Source organism: Pectinophora gossypiella, chromosome 7 (genome assembly GCF_024362695.1).
Source record: "Pectinophora gossypiella chromosome 7, ilPecGoss1.1, whole genome shotgun sequence".
NCBI lineage: Eukaryota > Metazoa > Arthropoda > Insecta > Lepidoptera > Gelechiidae > Pectinophora > Pectinophora gossypiella.
The window spans coordinates 4,230,617-4,251,166 of record NC_065410.1 but is presented as its reverse complement, the minus strand read 5'-3'; the positions used below and the strand labels follow the sequence as shown (position 1 = coordinate 4,251,166).

The window sequence follows — 20,550 nt, the reverse complement described above, 5'->3', positions numbered from 1 at the left end:
CTCTTTTGTAAATTGCTATGTTTAGGTTTGTCTGTCTTTTCTTGTATTATCTCCCAATCACATTGTGGTTGGTATAAGAAAACGACTGAGCAATATTTATTTATGGGCATTTATTCGATATCAAGTCGTTATAGACATATTGTTTTCCGCAAATTTTGTAATATTGTGTATAATTTGTATAAATTGTGTTGAATCAGAAATTGTGTATAAATTGATTGTTGTTAATTTGTTTGAAAAGATAGTTTTTAAGGCACCTATTGAATCTACGCAAAGATCTGTTAATTATTTATTGTATATTTTGTAACTATGTGCCAGATTATGTTATTTAATTCTTGATATTAAGATATATTTACAAATTAATGATTCATTTATTTAATTTATTTTATTATTCGACTAATTGCCAACGCTTAAACATTCTCTGTTGACATTTAACATGAAACATAAACACTGTAAATAAAGGAAATTAATTTTGAAACATAGTTTGTTTAAACACACCAGTCAGTATTTGAATCTCTTTTAAAAACGTATATTACAAAATTGGCAATTAGAACGATAGTTTTTTTTTTAATTTAAATTATAGTTTTAAATAAATCAAATACTTTCAACAAAACATTTATTAAGTATTTATATAATTTCTGTTTTGCTCTAATAATGTAAACATTTTCTTTGTAAGTGAATATTTAAAGTGTATATTATTTACTTTTTAACGTATTTATTTTAAATAGATTCGCAAGTCCAAACTCTGTCAGGCAGCACTGTATCATTTAATCTTCGTACCCTTTATTTTATTGTTTTGATGGGGGATATTCTAAAACGGTAAAGTTTAAACAGTAACATATGTACGATTGTTTGAATTTCACTTGTTTTTTATTACTGCTTATTTTTTAAAAGTCAATATTTTACCATCTTTTGCGAAGCCGTAGATATTTTCCCATCAAATGTTCGAACATTATTGTATTTACAGGGTTAAAATGATAAAACATTGAAAAAGGGCAAAGGTTACAGATCTTAGATACACAAAAGAAGTCTTAACACTTCCACGGACATTGACCACCGGTCATTAACCGATTTATAAAAGTAAAGCGCTTGTTGTGGGCGACAGGTTGATCCCTTGTCACCATAACGTTCATCATATCTTAAACCTTCGCACAAACATTTGCTGCAAGTTGCCTTTGAAGACTTGTGGCTCTGCCCACCGCACAGAGATAGCGGGCGTGAGTTTAAGTATGTTGTTTAAGTATGACAGTTGAGATCGGGATATCACCTGAAGACGTTCTGTCCATGAGAGTGTTAAGGATCAACTTACACCAGGATTACACAGTATCTAGATTCTAGAAAACTTGAATCTACCTTGATTGTTTTCAATGTTACTATCGAACCCTGTATTACCAGACCACAGGGCTTAGCCAAGTTGGAAACGTTTCGATTTCGTAATTCGCTAACGTATATATAACTCGCGCTAATTAACTAACGCTTCGAGGCGCTACGAATCATACCAGGCATCAATAAGGTCTTCGTTTAATTCAGACGGGTCTTCTATCTTCATGATTGTGAGCTCAATGACCTCAACAATCCTGGTGTCGTGGTGGCTCTGGTATTCAGCCGCCCAACCAGACATGGAACATGTAACGCCTACCTTTCCACTGCACATGCCCTCCGAAGCACGGATCATCTTACTTTTGGACAATCGGGCGATCAGCTTGCAAGCCAACCAAACGGGATCTTAAAGTGATTTTCTTGTGATATATCCCCACCGGGATTTGAAGTCGGGTCCTATGGATAGTGGGCCCGCTCAACCACTGGACCACGATGCAGTTATACGTTGCTATGATATTACCACCATGACAATTCGGTCGGGTTATACCGGTACCGATTACACTCATAGGCCGTATACAGAAAGAAAGCTGGAAAATTATAAGCGCTTACCGGCGCTTGACAGCGCTGGTCCGTTCTACACAAAGGAAACAGGTTGTCGCAGTTGTCTATTAATTTTAAATGGCATTGTCGGAACTTGTCGGCACCGTTCAGTGCTTATTAGCGCGCGTTCACATATTTTCCTGCGCGGGTCCACAGCGCTGGTAAGCGCTTATAAGTTTCCAGCTTTCTTTCTGTATACGGCCATAGAAACGTTTGCAACTTGGCTGTGCCTCGTGTTTCAACTACATAAACCTTTGCAACACTTTGTAAAACTGCTAATGAAACGTACTTATCTACATATGTGGGTGTGAAGTAAATCAAGAGCTATAATGGCGGCTCCTCTCTACATAGATCTAGTCATTTTTATTCCTGCGTGTCGTCTTTATACATTACAAGTATGCCTGTATATGGGTAGACAATATAATATAATATTAATCAATATGAATGTTAAACATATTATAGGTGAAACTTATATCTATTAAATTTGATGTCTGTTCTATGCATTGTTTTATTGAGATCCCTGAATCTTAATCCGCTTAAGGTGAGGCCTCATACGTACGCGTAATACACGCAAAATAGTTATTTTTTATTGGTTTTGGATACCGTCCCTAGATTTTTAAATCCCAACAAATTAACAAGGAATGTTAAAGTTAATTTTGAGTACACTTGAGTATTCTAAAATGAGATGTTATTGGCTTCGATTTTGGCGTCAAGGGTTTTTGAGAAGTACCTGGTTATAGTTTATCCTGTAAAGGTGAGCCCTCGGTCAACTTTACACACCTTAACTGGATTTGACTTAGACAAAATCAGATTTTTCGAAGACTTTTGCCAACCGGGCCCTCACACCTCACATGCATAATTGCATTATTATACAGTTGCAATCAGTAACAATTTAACCTATTTTAATATGGTACTTCGAAAGATATTTCTGGAAGGAAATACCATGAAATTCCACAACAAACTTAACTCTCTTTCTAATTCAATCTTCTTTTTATCAACTTCTTGTCATCACGAAATTTTATTCTTCACCGATGCTGCAAGTCAAGATGACAATTTAAATTATTTGCTTAATCTTTAAAAAAAGTATTTGTTTATAATAAAAATGTCGAAATTAGCAGTTCGATAATAAACATTCGTAATTGAGGTGTAAAAATTGAAAATGCAAAAATAGGGTAAAAATTTAGGTGTGTGAGCGTGGAAGTAATTGGTTATAATGCTGAGATCTGTGAGTCAGCGCCTCCTGGGTGCGTCGACGCCGTTGCTAACGCCGCGGCAGACCTACAAGAACCTGGTTGTGTCAGACACGCTCAAGCAGTTGGAGTGTCAATGCGAGCAGTACACCCCGCCTCGACGCCCCTCGCAAAAGGTTTGTAGAATGTTTAACAGTAATATTCGCGCTTCCACCTATTTCTACCAAAGTATTTCTCCCAGGAGAAATAGATTTCTGTTTATTTCCACTACGTAAAAATTACCTCCTTTCGTAAAAAATGATAAAAACAACCTAGACTCCTATTAGAACAAACTTTATTAGCGTTTATCTCGAAGACTAAAAGTTTAACTCACAAAATATACTCCTGATTTTGAACCGTGTAAAGATTCCCCGTCTATATAATATTTCGTTTCCCGAAAATTCAGAGGCAGGATATAAGATTTTTACCAAAATATATCCCATACGTAAAGGTTGCTTGGAAGAAGTTGCTACCATTTTTATGTAATGTGTTTTTTATTGTACTTATTGCCAAAAAACAAAAAACTGACCATCTCGACACCTTGATACATTAAGTTTAATTTAATAATACTTTAAAGTTACCACACGTTGCTTGATGGGTTTCTACTACTTATTAGTTTGTTGTAGAGTACTAATGTCGCAATAACGCGACATTTAATACTGTTTAAGTAGCACAGTTGATCTTTGCGGTTGTGGTCAGTATCAATGTAGGTACCTACCAAAGTTTAGGGTTGTATGTGTTACTAAACATTTGTCTAAATAAACTTAACCCAAAACAATTTCTACACATTTTAAATACTTACCTAATACTTCGAATACTCAGGTTCGTGGTCCATAATATAGAACTTAGACTGCCAACTGACCGGACCGGACTGTACCGTAGTAACAGTCGCTCTGCAGTCGTGACTTCAACTTGACGCGGTCGGATACAGTCATGTGCAGTTGATAGTAACTAAAAGCAGTCCACTACAAAACTGTAACCGACCGCGAATAGATGAAGTCACGACTGTATGCAGCTGATCCGACTGTGTGCGGTTACTGCCTAAGAAGTGGAGCTGCAAGTAGTCATAGAGCAATTAAGCCTTTTGATACGAAGTGCTAAGGTGGATATGATAAACCGTATAGTGACAAGAGCCAAGTTCATAACTCGTTTATTGTTGAATTGGTCAGAATACGATCCCTTGGACTACGTTTACGACATGATCGGTTGCATAAGCAGCTGACTGATGTCATTCTATTTCTAGTCTCTCAGAGAACTATGGACCTTTCAACTCATCCGGAAAGAAAACGTTTTTAAGTATTATTGAACGACACCACACAACATAAAGCACAATGACAACGACTATTTGTCACCGTTGATGGTGGCGTAAGCGCCTTTTCTCGGCCTCAGCACAAACCACGGCGCTGGTGTTCTGTGGTTTGCAGGTGACAGTAGTAGGCGCAGGCAGCGACGTCGGCCGGATAGCATGCCTGTTCCTCAAACAACAGCAGGTGGTGAAGATATTGGCAATGTACGATGAGATACCGGCGAGAAAGGTGCTTGGTGCGGCGCATGATCTTGCTCACATTGACACCACCGCAGCCGTGCAGGCGTTCCAAGGACGCGCCTACTTGAAGAAAGCTCTTTATGTAAGTCCTGTTTTACACCCCCCCCCCCCCCCCCCCCACACACACACATCCACACCCATGCACAAACACACCCACGCTCACGCACATGCACACGCACACGCACACGCACATGCACATGCACACGCCCACGCCCACGTACACGCACACACACACACACACACACTATCTTGGCAATTACTAACTTAAATCATTGGCAACTATAATGCAACGAGATGTTAAAGATTTGCATGTTCATGTATTACTTGTTGACCTAAATACATAAGGTCATACGCTAACTCAATAAGTACTTGACCTATCTGGACTTATTGACCTTTCTACCAGGACGCGGACGTCGTGCTGATCTGCGGCGGGTGCTACGTGATGCCGCCGATGTGCAACACGCTGGACCGCGACCTCTTCTTCCAGAACATGCAGTTTGTGCGCACCGTCTGTTTGGCGTGTGCGCACTTCTGTCCACAAGCCATAATATGCGTGCAGACCCCTCCCGTCGACTGCAACTTCACGCTGTGCAAACATGTTAGATTTTTATATTTGTTAGTGGATTGTTGTTTAGCAATAAGGCCGCCTATTTTATCCGTTTGTATGTTATTTGTGCAATAAAGTGTTATTGATTGATGGAATAGATAGGTACCTAACAGGTAGGTAGGTAGTTCAAAAAGTCCTGATAAGGAATGTTGTAGCATGTGAAAAGACGGAACACACTTCGTTTTAGTAGGGAATTGTAGTTATAAAACCACAGCACGATGAAGGTGTGAAATTAACAAGTAACATACGTTAGAACTTCATAATGGCGTACTAAGTTCAATTTCAGTGGTCAGTAGTGTTGTTTTCGATTAATAAAAAGTATTTTTCTGGCTTTCTGCAGGTTTACATCAGGTTTCCGATTAGATTGGCAGTAGAGTTCTCTTCTCTGGAAAATTCATAATTATATACTGATATAGAGTCCGCTTGCAGTTGTTTGGATGTGACGCGGGCAGTATAGGGTGTAAGGTCCTACATCCACCTATTAGCGCAGCGCCACCAAGCGCCCTATCACGCTGGCAATGTAATGACAATTTATACATAAGTTCACGATTTATATCCTAACCGGGGTACTCAGTATGGGTACAAATTGAACTAAGTACCCACACCTCACCGATCTTTTCGTTGGATCAACGTGAAAGGCGGTGAGCCGTATTGTCAAACCAACTGTGTTAGTGAAAACTGCACTTAAGAAAAAATAATAACTCGTTTATGTCCTTTAAATATTCATCGTTCTACTCCAGACCCTGAAGCAATACCGAGTGTACGACAAGCGGAAGTTGCTGGGCGTCAACTCTATCAATGCGATGCGCGCCAACCAGCTGTACTCGGCCATCGTGGACACGGACCCCACGGGTTCCGTCGTGCCCGTGGTCTGCGGCACTGGCCGCTGCACCAGGGTGCCGGTCTTCAGCGCTACCAAGTCATACTACTGTATACCGCCGGTAAGATCTCTGCTGGAAATGGATCTCTACTAGAAAATAATAATAATAATATAACGTTTATTTCAGACCAACACAAATATGTATAACAGTCCATAGATTATTAGTAGGTTAATAACAATTGTGCTTAATAAACTATGTTAGTATTGTTAATTTAAAATCTAATTATTTACTTATTTTATCTTATTTACTATACCCATAGCTACTTCGACCCAGTGCCGTTGAATTAAGCAGTCCGGTCTAGCAGCAATCATTTTCAGGATGCCGTTGGTGCTGTTTCGTAGGCGCTGCAGCAGAGACCAGGCATTCCTACGAATTATGGCGTGAAAGCCATCTATGCTTGCTTTCGCAAACATGTTAGAAGCGCTACAGCGCCATGGCAGCCCCAACAGCATCCTGAAAGCGTTATTATACTGTACGCGTAGGGCGTTATAGGCTCGACGCGTATGTGTCACCCACAGACCGCTCGAGTAAAATGATTGGCAGAACGCCTTAAAAAGTAACACTTTAACTTCTGCGGAACATCGAGCAAACCTGCGGACAATCATATTAGCTCTCACCGCCAACGCCCTACGCTCCCTCTCTATATCATCGTCATCCGTTAGACTGCTGTTGACGACGTGGCCGAGGTACTTAAATTGTTCAACTCTCTTAAGTGCTACACCATTGAGACACACGGGTGGTACACTGCGTGGCGGCTGGTTACGTGCTCTAAATACAAGCAGCTCGCTCTTCTTTGTGTTGTATTTTAGGCCGTGCTCCTCCGCGTATGTCTCACAGATACATATCAGCTTCCTCAAACCAGCTATCGAAGGACTGAGCAGCACCATGTCGTCAGCATAACTCAAATTATTGACACAGGTACCTTCAATGTGACAACCGACATGTGTGCTGCTCAGCGTCCCGACAAGCTGGTCTATATACAAGTTGAACAAGAGCGGCGAACTGAGCCCCCCCTGTCTCACACCGCATTCAAGCCCGTACACATCCGACATGGCACCCGCCCATCTCACCTGGTTTTTCTGGTTAGCATACCAGTACCTAAGAATGGAGGTACACTCCGCCGGCACACCCGCACCCCTCAACTTGTCCCAGAGCTTATTGTATACAACAAGATCGAACGCTTTTGACAAGTCAAGGAAACACGCGTACACCGGTGTCTTTCTAGTGGTATAATACTTAACGGTGTGTTTAAGGCTAAGGATAGCGCTCTCTGTCGATACTCCTGCTTTAAAACCGAATTGGGCATCATTCACATTGATGTATTCCCTTAAGCACCCATTTAACACACCGTCAAGCACCTTGGCTGTGATAGTGGCAAGTGAGATGGGACGATAGTTACTCATATCGGATGAGTCACCCGTCTTGTTTTTTACTATAGGTACTACTATGGTACGCATGAAGGCTTCTGGTAAGTATGAGTGCCCTATACAAAGCCTGAAAAACAGCGAGAGAACTCGTGGCAGATGGACCCCAGCATATTTAAGATGTTCGATGCTGAGACCATCGTGACCCGGGGATTTACCACGCTGCATGCCTCTTATAATCTTATCCACCACCTTAGCAGATATTTTGATTTTACGGTCAGTCACGATGGTCTCATCACCGCCATCCATACAATAAGATGGATCTATGGGCGAGCACACGGTGAAATTATCTTTGAACATGTTCGCAATTTGCTTATAGTCAGAAACACCGTTGACACTCACCGGCAGGGTCATTTTAGCTTTCATGTTATTAGTATTTTTCCAAAAGCTTTTAAAATCTTTGGCTTTGTGATTAGAGGCGAGGATATCCATTTTTAGCTGGTTTTGTCTGTTCTGACACCATTTTAGCCTGACTTTAAAGTGTCTCCTCGCCTCTGCCATCTCATCATAAATACAGCCACTAGCCGGTCGCCCAGCTAATGTCCATACCTGAAACTTTATTCGAGCCTCCCGATGAGGGCCCGCGACGTGCTTATTCCATCCGACAACATGCTTACGCTTCTTTCTACAACATGTCTCATAATGTGTTTCAACAGCTGCCTCCGATAACACGTTTGTAATTTGTAAGTACATATTGTCAAGAACTAGGTGATGTTCCTTATTTAAACAGTTTCCATCACAACACTCAGACAGTTCTAGTGGAAAATTTATCAGCTTGAGTTTTGAATTACATATGTCATGGTATTCATTAGTTTGCTGCAATTGCCTCTCTCCCCATATGACCCGGTTATACATATCGTTTTTTTCAGGACACTTTATTATCTTAGGCGTAAGCTTATTCAATTTACAATCTATCACTAGAGGGAAATGATCGGACCAAAACACGTCATACATAACTCTTACGCTAAGTAATGATTTACACGCTGACTCTGTGACAATGCAGTGATCCAACCACCTTCTACAGCCGTGAGACTCACTAACATAGGTATACGTGTCATTACTACACATATTTAAATCTGCACAGAACCAATTATAGTCTACACAAAAGTTCAACATTTCATTATAGAATAATTCCTTAGGGTGAGCATTAAAGTCCCCAATTACATAACACGCCTCAACACCGTTATTCTCTTCCACTTCTATTACGGATCGAATCGCACCGAGACACCCGCTAAACTCTAAGAGGTTATCAGGTGAGTTAGTAGGCATATATACATTACATATAACTATGGACGTACCACTTATAGTTATTTTAATCGCACACACCCGGACGTTATTGCACTCTAGCACTGACACTGATTCAAATGCACTTTTGCGCCATAGTAGTGCGACGCCCCCGTACGGCCGTCCTCTTAACAGCGCAGCGGAGGCGTCGACAGCCGACGTCCCGGTCCACCCAAAATCTTCATCAATAGTGCCGAGTAGCGGCAGGTCGTGAGGCAGTAACCACGTCTCCTGAAGAGCTACTATATCGGCTGACCGACATAGTCCCCTAATGCCTTTTATTGACCTCTTCATACATTTACAATTGAAGCTAATTATTTTACTGTAGGTATCCATTAAACTAAAGTTATGAAAGAGCTTCTTCTCGTTTTTCTCGACTGTAATATACATTTACAAAACGTCTGAAGGTTATACCTGACGGCCACAGCTTATCGTCTAAAAAGGTGCTAACTTTAGACCGTGAGACAAAAACTTTGTAGGCGTTGTAATCCCTTTCCTGTTTCATCTTTATTTTTACTACCGATACCTTTTCACAAGTCTTTATGTGTATATAGTTTATAACGTCTTGTTCAGACACATCCTTGTGAACGTTCGAGATAAATAATGGTATTTTGGAGTCCGCTGCTTTGAACTTTGAAATTAATTCGCCACTATTTGCACATCCTTTTTGACCTATGAAACGATTTCGCAACCTTCGCCTTTGTATCAAAGTCCATTCCTCACTGTTACTGGGAGTTTTCCATTCTTTTCCAGTTTGTAATATCTTCGCAAAAGAAGCGCGCTTCAATCCGGTATTGTTTTGTTTACAATCATTCGTTAACGTCACACTCGGCTCATCGCACTTAGACTCAGCTGATTCATGAATAGACGCTAATACCGGTTCCTCATTGCAAACGTTATCGCAGACATACTGCAGTTCCCCATCGCCTGTCATCTCTCTCGCACTCGTACACACTGAGCTGTGCACAAGAGAAGAGACCGACGCAGGCGCAAGCCGCGGTGGCGGCTGTAACGGCGGCGGCGGCGGCGAAGTAGGGGGCGGGGAGGGCAACAGCTTATCAGTTGTTCCTATTTTGTTTGTGTCGCTCGGTGACGAATGGGACGATTGACCGAAGGTAGTAAAGTTATTTAACCTGATCGAGCCGTTAACATTATCATCTGTGCTTATATTATGAGAGGAGGTTAGTGCCATTGGTCCACTGTCGTATAGGCTAAAACACTTATGACTACCCCCACGTTTCATGTTTATATTCCGTTCTCCAATTTGAAACGAATTATTATTGCGTATTCCAATTAATTGCAATTGTTCCGTCAATTCATTTTTTGTCACATATTGCTGAGGAATATCAAAAATGAACTTTTCCAAATGAACTATCTTTTTGAGCAATGTTGTGACATGAGCATATGACAATATTTCTAGCCTTTTTGCTACGAATATCGGTACTAGTTCGGGATCTGTTTCCTTGAAAAGGCATATTATATCCTCAATATTTCGTAAGGTCTTACCTTGGCGTTTCCTTACCGTTGGACGCTTATTCACCGATTCAAAGAGTAACGACTTTGCTATCTCGATCTCTTCACTGTTAAAGGCACTTTCACAAATTTGTGCTAAACTTTGTTCGTCCATAACATCTAGCTTATTTTGTACAAAACACAAAACTTCACTTAGTACAATATTACAATTTGAGCATTTCACCCTTTTCGATACATTATCCATTTTCGTAGCAGAGGTTATTAACCTTGCGTGCGCTCGGAGCAACGGCCGGGCCGGACTGAGAAAAGAGTTCGTTCAGAAGCTTACGCAAGCATTACTACCCTTCTACGGAAAAAAGCCTTTAAGTGACTTTTTGAACTAATAATGCCATCAGATTCTGTAAAGCAAGCTGCGTTGACATATTTGTATGTTTATTAGTTTCAGAGATACGGTAAGATCGTAATTTTGTCAGAATACCATAAATTACTGAACATGACACTGTTGGATCCTCGATCCCTAGGCACACTCCAACTTATGGCTAATGAGGTACTATGATCTGTTTAGGACCACCACGGGATAAACGGTCAGGTAGTCTAAGACTGTATCAGAGTAAAGTCCCGTGGCTAATTTCGAACCTGTGTACTGTTATATTTACCTTATTTTCTACTTGTGCAGAAACAACTTCCGTGCCTGGTGCGTCTAGTACGCGAAGCTGACGAAATCATCTGCCGCGTGAAGAGCAACAATGAGCAGGGACACCTCTCTATCGGCTTCTCCACCGCGCGCTGCGTGGTCAGCGTCATGTCGGGTATTACATAAAGTGCTTCTAGTTGGTTGAAATTCCCTCATTTAGCGCTTATCGCTATCGACCCACTAGGGTCGATTAATTTTTTTCAAATATTTTCCTCTCAGACGACGCCCGATGAACCTCGGCTCAAGGTTCACGCCCTGCAGGACACCCTCAGGCCTGTTTCTTAAATTTTGTACCGGGTGAGAACCCACAGCGCTCCCCTTTTGTCTAGCCAAGTATTTGGATTGAACATACCGCACTTTCCTATGCTTCTATCCTTTCTGTCACTCTGAACCGTCGTTTGTTAAAGCGAGATAATGCGACCCGCTCGCGGCGGATCAGATTGTGGTCGCAGTGTACAGGTACGTCTCAATGCTGGGTACAGGCCTCCACTCAATTAACCGATGAGGGAATGGAGCATAGGTATAGGTACTGCAACGCTCTGCTGCAATGCGGAGTTGTTAGCCAACTCATTCGCCAGAGTTTTCAAGCCAACTTTGCGTAACAACTAGTAAGGGAGCATCAGTGTTTGCACCTACAAGTTAAAAAAGCGCTAAACACTGCGCGACGCATTTGAATACAGCTTGAAAAAGCGCAAAATTATACTCGAGGATTTTGACAGCATGACGAGCTAAGCCTCTCCCCCGTGTGACAAAGCTAGATATTTTGAAGTCTCATTCCTCTGAATGGTTCCCGTGATAATAATATGAGTACGCTCCTTAACATACGCCGCCGTGCTTCGTTTCTGTATCAATCATCTTCCAACGCCTTCTCAGGTCTGATAGGGAAGCCATCTTTCGTAGACAGCGCTCTAGTGGAACAGGACGACCCGGGGGCATGTTACGGCATGAAGATATGCTCCTGCCCTCTGAAGATGGGCAAGTCTGGCATCCAGGAGTACATGATACCCAAACTCAATGACGAGGAGAAAGCTCTACTGGAAGATAGCAAGTGAGTTTTGTTGAGTTGAACAAAAAACAAAAAAAAACTGTTGTGTTTGGATTACGAGTGCGGTATATAAAGCGAAGGTTGGAAGGCTGGCAGAGGAAGACTTAGGACGTACATTGGCCAAATTGGAGATGTCCTTAGAAAAGGTTTGGTACGATCTACTCTGAACCGGCGTGCTTGTATGAAACGATTGATGAATGTGGAGGAAGCAAGAGAAGTATGTCAGGATTGAAGCAAATGGATTCCATAGTCTCTGCTCCCCTGGTGGGAAATTGGCGTGAGTTTATGTATGTTGGAGTAAGTTACTTATTTTATTTGATAGGATGCCCTTCCTATAGGATTTACCCCTATAAGGGAGAAGTCTATCTAATCTGTGATTGACTTATCCATACTCAGTTCTGAAGCGAATATTGTTCTATAGATGCGATTTCAACGACATGTTGAATCTGGGCCGTTGTTACGCGGTAGGTGATGAGTACCAGGTGAACCCTTGCAAGTTTTGTCCCTGCTACATACCACCACCGTGCGAGACCTGCAAGCCGTGCCGCCCGTACAAGAAGAGGGACTCGTCTTGAATACTGCTGGACTCGTCCTGAATACTGCTGGACTCGTCCTGAATACTGCTGTCATCAAGTCTGTAACGTACGGAGCAATATCAAAGAAGAGATGGCTGGTTTATTTCACTACCATTACATAAATAGCCTACATATGTCGCACTGGTGGGCACAGGAATACCCTCAATCAACCAGAGGGGTTACGGAGCATACTCCACGACGCTGCTCCACTCTGTTGGTGGCGGTGTTTGGGCTTGCTAGCCGTATTCCGAAGTACGGAATCATCTTTAACTTTTCCGAAAAATTAGGTGATTCACGCTTGCAATGTCCTAGCCAAACAAAACGCAGTCACATTGCGAATGTTAGCCTTACTGGAATAACGGACAATCAAGTTGCTCTAGGGTTTTCAACTGACAAATGATTTAACCTAACATAAGAGTCAGTCAACAGCCGAAACCGAACGACATTATGTGTCCTCAAGCAATTTGACGTTATGTGGGAAAGTTGTAGGTCTTTTTATTGAAATTTATACAAATGCAGGTCACCTACTTAAAAATGCGTTAGGTAATTTGAAATTGCGTGTAGAAAAACAGGCGACAAATTAGTCCGTACACTTTAACGATAAATTCTAGTATTAATTCTGCATAAATAAATGTTACGAGGCTTTTATTTAAGGACGACGATAATACTTATGTTAGTTATTACAAGTTCTGGAGGGTTACAAAGACCGCAACGAAGCAATTCATCTAAAAAAGAAATATTGCAATTTGTCATTTTGCGCATATAAGTAAAAAAGTAAGTGCGCAATGCAAACAAATGTCAAATAGCAATATTGTTTTCTTATATGAATTGCAACAATGTGGCCTTTTTATACCCCCTGTTTTTTATTATAAATGGGACTTGTTTATAATTTTTGTGTCTATAATTTGTTTGTATCGTGTCCAAAATATTTTGGTTTCTGTAAACATTGTTTGACAAATATACCGGTCCTGTTTGGCACCAAAATATTTTCAAATGCTAGTGTGAAACTATGTGATATTGTTGGCACAGTTGTATACAAATATTACCAAACATTTGTTAAACATAATTATGTAAGTGAAGTAAAAAAAGTAACTGCAAATCGTATTTAAATTAAATTAATGCAATTTCGGAGAGCTGCCTTTTATTTTATTTATGTAGACGTGGAATTTGGGTTTGCTCAAATTAGACAGTTTACTTGTGAAACACTCATTTTATTTTTCACCGAGCACAATAATTTTACTCTAGCATCGTCTACCAAAATCCGCCATCTCCCTATCCCCTCTCCTTCCCTCCTTCTATCACTCTCTCACTCATGCACACTCCTTCACTCAATCTATCATTTGCCTAATGCATCCCTTCTATACTCTATACCTTCTGTACTACTCACGTCACTCATCTACTTCTCACACTCAATCATCTCAGTTTAATGAACTTTATTCTCATAAAAAAACTATACATAGTCACTTAACATGAGAACTAAATGTTTTTACAAAAGATAGATAAAGTGCCGTTGAGCAGGCAGAGAGGGTATGCATATAAAATTTACCAAAAACAAGAAATACATCGCTTTGATACGTTGTTTACAAGTGTGAGTGAAGTATGACTACCTATCGCTCATCGAAAAACTAGTTAAAGGAAGGGATTGGCGTTCACAGATACAGGTTGTTCATTTAGTTACATACTTAAAGTTTTACAAGATTATTCTATGGTACACATGATATGTTTACGCAGCTGGGATTTGAAGATATTTAGCGATGTAGTATTTTTTATGTAGGATGGCAACTTATTATAAAGATGAGCTCCCTCAAAACGTACAGTTTTCCTGCCGTAGTTGGTTCTTATTTTAGGTAATATAAGATGACTTTTTCGTCGATGACCATATTTAAATATTTGTTCCTGTTTTGTAAATGTTATCTCTGTATGTATTGATTTGCTCATAATTTTCCGTACTAGTACGCAGGTTGTATAAGTATATAATTGTGTAATGTTCATAATATTTGTTTTTTCGTATACTTTTTTTGTTGATGCTCGGTACGGAAAGTGAAATAACATCTTAATTATTTTATTTTGTGCTATTTGTAAATATCTTAAATTCGTTTTTGGTGCATTACCCCATACCTCGATAAGATAAAGTAAATGTGATTTTACCAATGAATTGTAAATGTTAAGGCGAACTTGTCGAGGTAAGCAGCGAACAATATTTCGGAGAATGCCCAGAAGGGATGAAAGTTTTGATGTTACGTGTTGTGTATGTATATTCCAATTTAAGTATTTATCTAGTTTAAGACCGAGGTATTTTTCATGGGTTTTTTCGCTTAGTACTTCGCCGTTGATAGTTAGATGATCATGAGGCGGAATGACTTTGTTTTTAGCGTGAAATATTACATATGAAGTTTTTGAAATGTTAATTGTCAAAAGATTATATTGGAACCATTCATTTAGGACATTCAGGTCTATTTGTGCTTGGGAAATAAGGTCAGTAATTGAAGATCCGTAATAAAATAAGCAAGTATCGTCCGCGTACAGAGTAATCTCACCTTGTAGCCCAATATCTTTGATAGCGTTCACGTAAATGAGAAAAAGTAACGGTCCAAGTATTGAACCTTGTGGTATTCCACAATCAATTCCTTGGGGTCCGCTATGATACTCATTAAGCTTAACAATTTGAATTCTATTTGATAGATAGGAGCGAAAAATTTTGAATACGCTTCCGGAGATACCTATGTTTTCTAGCTTTTTTAATAAAATTTCGTGGCTAACCGTATCGAAAGCTTTTTTCAAATCGATAAATATACCCAATACAATCTGCCTTTTGTCGATAGTTAGTTTAATTTTTGTAATTAGGTCTACAGTAGCTGAAAGTGTGTTAGACTTGGCTCTAAACCCGTACTGTTTCTCAAACAGAAAATTATTAGAATCGAGGTACTCCAATAGCCGATTGTATAAAATTTTCTCGAAAATCTTGGATACTACAGGCAGAACAGAAATGGGCCGATAATTATTGGGATCTGTTTTGGAACCTGATTTAAATATAGGTGTAACTTTTGCCATTTTCAAAGTATCAGGAAAGACACCTTGGTTCATGAGGTCATTAAAGCACATTGCCAATCTAGGAGCAACTAGTTTCCCAATGCATTTCATACTTTTGCTGCTTATTCCATCTAGCCCTGTACTTGTATTCGGGTCTAAATTATTTATAATTTTAATTATTTCGTCTACAGTGCATGGTCTAAATGTGGAAATATTGTCATTTATAGGATTGACGGCCGTTGTGTCTAAAGAGTTACTATGAAATATGAGTGGTATTTTATTCGCCAGTGTTTTTCCGATAGCACAAAAATATTTATTGAAATATTCACAGACATCATTGGGGTTGGTTATAATATTTTGGTCAACTATTAGCTTTGGAGGAGCGCAACCTTTTACATTATTATTATTATTGGAAAAAGTGTTTAGTAAGTTCCATGTTTTCTTCGGATTTTTAGAATGCTTTTTAAATTCTTTGTAGTAGTATGTGTCCTTTGTTTCCTTGATTAATTTTTCCGTTTTGTATTTAATAGCCTCGTAATTTTCTTGGTTCATCTTATTAGCTGGATCTTCTTGATAAAGTGCCCAAAGACCATTTCTCTGCTGGATTGACTGTAATATTTCTTTGTTTATCCAATCTTTTTGGGGAGGGTTCATGATTTTCGTCTTGATCAGTTTGCTTTTATTTACGTGAAATTTAATTAATGCTTCTGTACTTCCAAAGTCGAAATCTGAGTCTTCGCTCTGTAGAGATTGTTCAACTGTTGCATGGAGCTTTGTATAGTCGACCGCTTCATAAGTTACTCGCTTTTTTGGAGGCGGTTTAAACTTTTTTAGTTGCAGAAAAATTTGTCGGTGATCCGAAATTTTTGAATCTATTATAGCCATATGGAAGTGGTTTCCTTTAAGATTTGTGCTGACATGGTCAATGATTGTTTCCGTTTTGGAGGTTTTCCTTGTGCAGAAATGTTTACCCACTTTGTTAAGTATCTTGTATCCGTTTTCATTGAGTGTTTCTTTGTACAGCCGTGTTTCGCGGTTAGCTTTCAGAAGATCTGTATTAGTGTCGCCAAATACTATGACCCTCTTTCGCGGTTGTAGTTGTTCGCAGAAGGTCTCCAGAAATTGGTTGTGGTTGCTACCACCGGGATAGTACATCACGCATATTTCCAAATCGTATTTTTCCAAGTGAATCCAGAGGTAATTGCTGTTATCTATGTAAGTGGCTTCGGTTAAATTGTGGTTTAGATCGTTATGCACAAAAGCTGAAACACCACCTCCTCGTTTATCATTTCTGTAGCTATAGTAGTGAGTATAGTTTGGTAGCTGCTGGGATAAGGCTTGTTCTTCACTTTTAATCCAAGTTTCGGCAAGTAGTATGACGTGTATTTGTGTTGGTATTGACCTAAGTTCACATTTTAGTGCATCAAATTTACCCTTCTTTTGAGCGCTTTGCATGTTGACGTAGAAAAAATTTAGTCGTGATACAGAAGGCAGCGTCTGATGATTATGAGTAACTTGATAGGTAACAACTGTATTATCTGGGAATGTTTTAGTATCAGCCGATGAAAAAGAGGGTGAAACTAGTTTTTTGGGATGTTCTTAACAATTTTGGGTACTCCTTTCTGATACTTAATTGCCAGATTGGTTTCGCCATTTTGTACACGGCGAGAGAGTTCTTCGCTTAATTCCTTCAGCATGTTCATTTGCATTGGGGTTTGGTCTGAGTATATCTTTATATCGTTAGCTGCTTTGGTTTTGTTACGCAAAAGTAGTTTAGCAGTTTCTTGGCAACTATAATAAACTTTCAGTGGTCGTGATTTTCCTTGATTATATTTACCGATGCGGTGAAATTTAATTGGTTCTGGACAATCCTGGGCAATGGTTTTGACGACAGATATGATCGAAGTTTTGTCATTGGCATTACGTTCATCTTTGTTAGTAGATGATGACTCTGGAATACCTACTATGATTATGTTCTTGCCTCTGTTTTGACGCTCCTCAAGTTCTCGAATAATTTTTTCATCTCCCTCGATTGCAGTAGTGGGTTGAGTTGTTTTTAAAGTGTTGACGTCAGATTCGAGAGAAGCAATTTTTTGTTCGTTATCAGACATCTTGTCATGTATTTGGCTGATCTGCGTTTTCATGAGACTCTGTTCAGCGGATATCATAGAAGTAGACGCCTGTATGCCATCGATCTGGTCTTTAATATCAGATATATTTTTTTGGATCGAGTTGGTGCTCTCAGTCTGAGACGCAATAAGTTTTTCTAGCATCAGGGATATATTATTTAACTGAGTCCGCATTTCCCTCACTTCGCTCCCACATTCGCATTGCGGTTCCAGATCGGCATATCGTCTTTTACGTAAAGTGATTTTAGCTTCATCAATTTCGACGTCAATTTTGGATAAATCTGGTTCGGAGTTAGCAACATTTGTTTCCTTAGGAGATCGCACAACATTCATCCTGTATATAAGCTTCGCAAAGTCAAGGTGGCGGGAGTTAGTGTAGATGCGTTTGTGTGCACTATCAGTCCGTATGGCTCACGCAACTCACCTTTTGTTCTCCGTGTTGGTCGAAAGGAAAAATGCAACTCTCTCTTTCCAGCGTAGAAGCGTGTGGCGCCGTCTGGTGGATATTAGTGCAGTATTGTTCCGGAATGCAATAACAAGATGTAATAAGTTATTGGCACAACTTTGTTTGTATTTGAGTCGTCGGCTTGCTGTAATTAGGGTTTAAGTTCACTTACTCGGTAATTATTGATTCGAGCAAAAATCTAGCAACACGTCTGCTCCGCTCAACGAACAACGAACATCATCTAAACTCCCTATCATTGGTATGTCGTTAGGTAAGCGAACCCTGTGAAAAACGGGATAATGCTAGTCAGATGAAAATATAGGTATGTCGTTATACCTAACTTATCGCCTCATACTCATAGGACCCCGATACCGACCCCGCCGGCGTGGTCGACGATTTCTCTCAATCAGCGCTTATCGCTATCGACCCACTAGGGTCGATTAATGCTTTCAAATATTTTTCCTCTCATACGACGCCCTCAGCCGAGGTTCGCGCCCAACTGGGCACCCTCAGGCCTGTTGTTTTAAATTTTGTACTGGTGAGAGCCCCCCATTTGTCTGCGGGAAGACTACAGTAAGTCACGTCAAAAAAATAAATCTACTCATCCCTTATCGTAAATTTTAAGAGCATCATATTAAATATTTTTTTAAGTTACCTATCATAAAATTTCATTTCATTTTTAAGTCTTAATTTTAAGGGGATAATGGTGCTAATTGCTGTAAATACCATCTAATTTTATTTTAAGTTATATCTGTCATTTTCTTATCCGCCGAATAGGAAGGGACGGGTAATCGACAAGCATAAAATTTATGGAACACACGTCAATTTTAAGCACAAATCTAAACCAACCGTCTAAAAATTTTACATCCGTCAATAACCCGACACAGTTAAGTAGACAGCACGTCAAACGGATTGCATACCAGGGACGTACCTTTTGATTCGCCCGGGTTATTCATTCATTCACTCATTCTTCCTAAAATTAAGAGCTGTGAATCATCCGTCCCTTTCCTTTTCGACGGATATGAAAATGACGGATATAACTTTAAATAAAATTAGGCGGTGTCTGCAGGAATCGGGGCCATTGAACGTACCATTTAGAAACTTGGCTTAACCCCATCTACTCTGCATTGGGCAAGTCAAACGGCCACGTTTGTCGATCACGTGTCTACTAACGCTGTGGCACGCATTCTTTGTCCACGAGACTCGAGTAGCCTTTCACGTGATTCCACCCTGCTACGGCTTCTCGCTAATGTACACTATAAGTACTTGTACATTTGAATTGAAAGGGAAAGAGGGAAATTCCTTTTCGCTAAAACTCGCGCACGCAGACCAACTTACACTGGATAATCGTATAAACAAGTTTTAATGTCCAGTGTAAGTTTCCAACCCGCGTGTCCGCGCACGGGGCGCTATCAACTTACACTGGGCAATGAACAAGTTTATAGAATTATCCAGTGTAAGTTGGTCTGACCTGCGCGTGTTTATATTTGTCTTTTTACGTAGGCGAGTTATGTGTTTAAAGTCGGATACGAACATTGCGAGGCATGTGCCTCGCACACCATGTGGCACACGCCTCGCAATGTGTTTAAGCGTGTACCTTTCTATTCGTGGCGAAGCATGTCCTGCACATCACGTTGGTGTACCAGAAACCTCGGTGAAGTGTAGGAGTTATAAACTTATGTTATGGTTATGTTTATGTATATAATCTGTGTAAAAACACTCCACTTTACACGTTGTGTAATCCTTTAAAAGCTGTTCGTATCTCCTTAATGAATAATGGTCACTTCTGTAAAAAAACTGGACCTGTCTAATCTTCAGGTTAGGTGAGCGGACCCTGTGATAAACGGAATCTTCATCATCATTCATTTAAGAGCCACGCTCGTTGTCGTAGGAGTCTCTAAAGATTCTTGTCTATCAAAGGTCAATCATTTGACTTCCTTATAAGTCACGACGTTAACCGGGATAAACGGGATAACGATAGAGAAATGATGATTTTTTTTACTTTTGATGGGTTTGCTCTTGGCCCCAGACTTGCCCGAAGGCATTGACGAGGCCTAAGATGGAGCGAGCTCACCCAGAAGGTGCCTGTAAATGATGATCTCCCTTAACGAATAACGAGAAAAGATTCACATCCAGCTGAGCGTTTTCTAAGGGTCTCATTTTTTCGGGTTCCGTACCTTAAAAAGAAAAAAAAGGATCACTTGTCACTTTTTTAATTTTATTCCGTGATTTTATTATCTTAGCTCTACCCGCGTTGCTCGTGAGGGTAGC

General features: G+C 40.1%; 1 protein-coding gene across 1 annotated transcript; it reads left to right on the top strand.

Annotated features, from left to right (window-relative positions):
- The first annotated feature begins 3,130 nt into the window (after positions 1-3,130).
- LOC126368202 (malate dehydrogenase, mitochondrial-like) lies at positions 3,131-13,756 on the top strand. Its single transcript, XM_050012099.1, has 7 exons — positions 3,131-3,283; positions 4,571-4,774; positions 5,096-5,290; positions 6,040-6,240; positions 11,038-11,170; positions 11,929-12,103; positions 12,522-13,756. The coding sequence occupies exons 1-7, from the start codon at positions 3,131-3,133 to the stop codon at positions 12,673-12,675; spliced, it is 1,215 nt and encodes a 404-aa protein (XP_049868056.1). The 3' UTR covers positions 12,676-13,756.
- Positions 13,757-20,550: the final 6,794 nt, after the last annotated feature.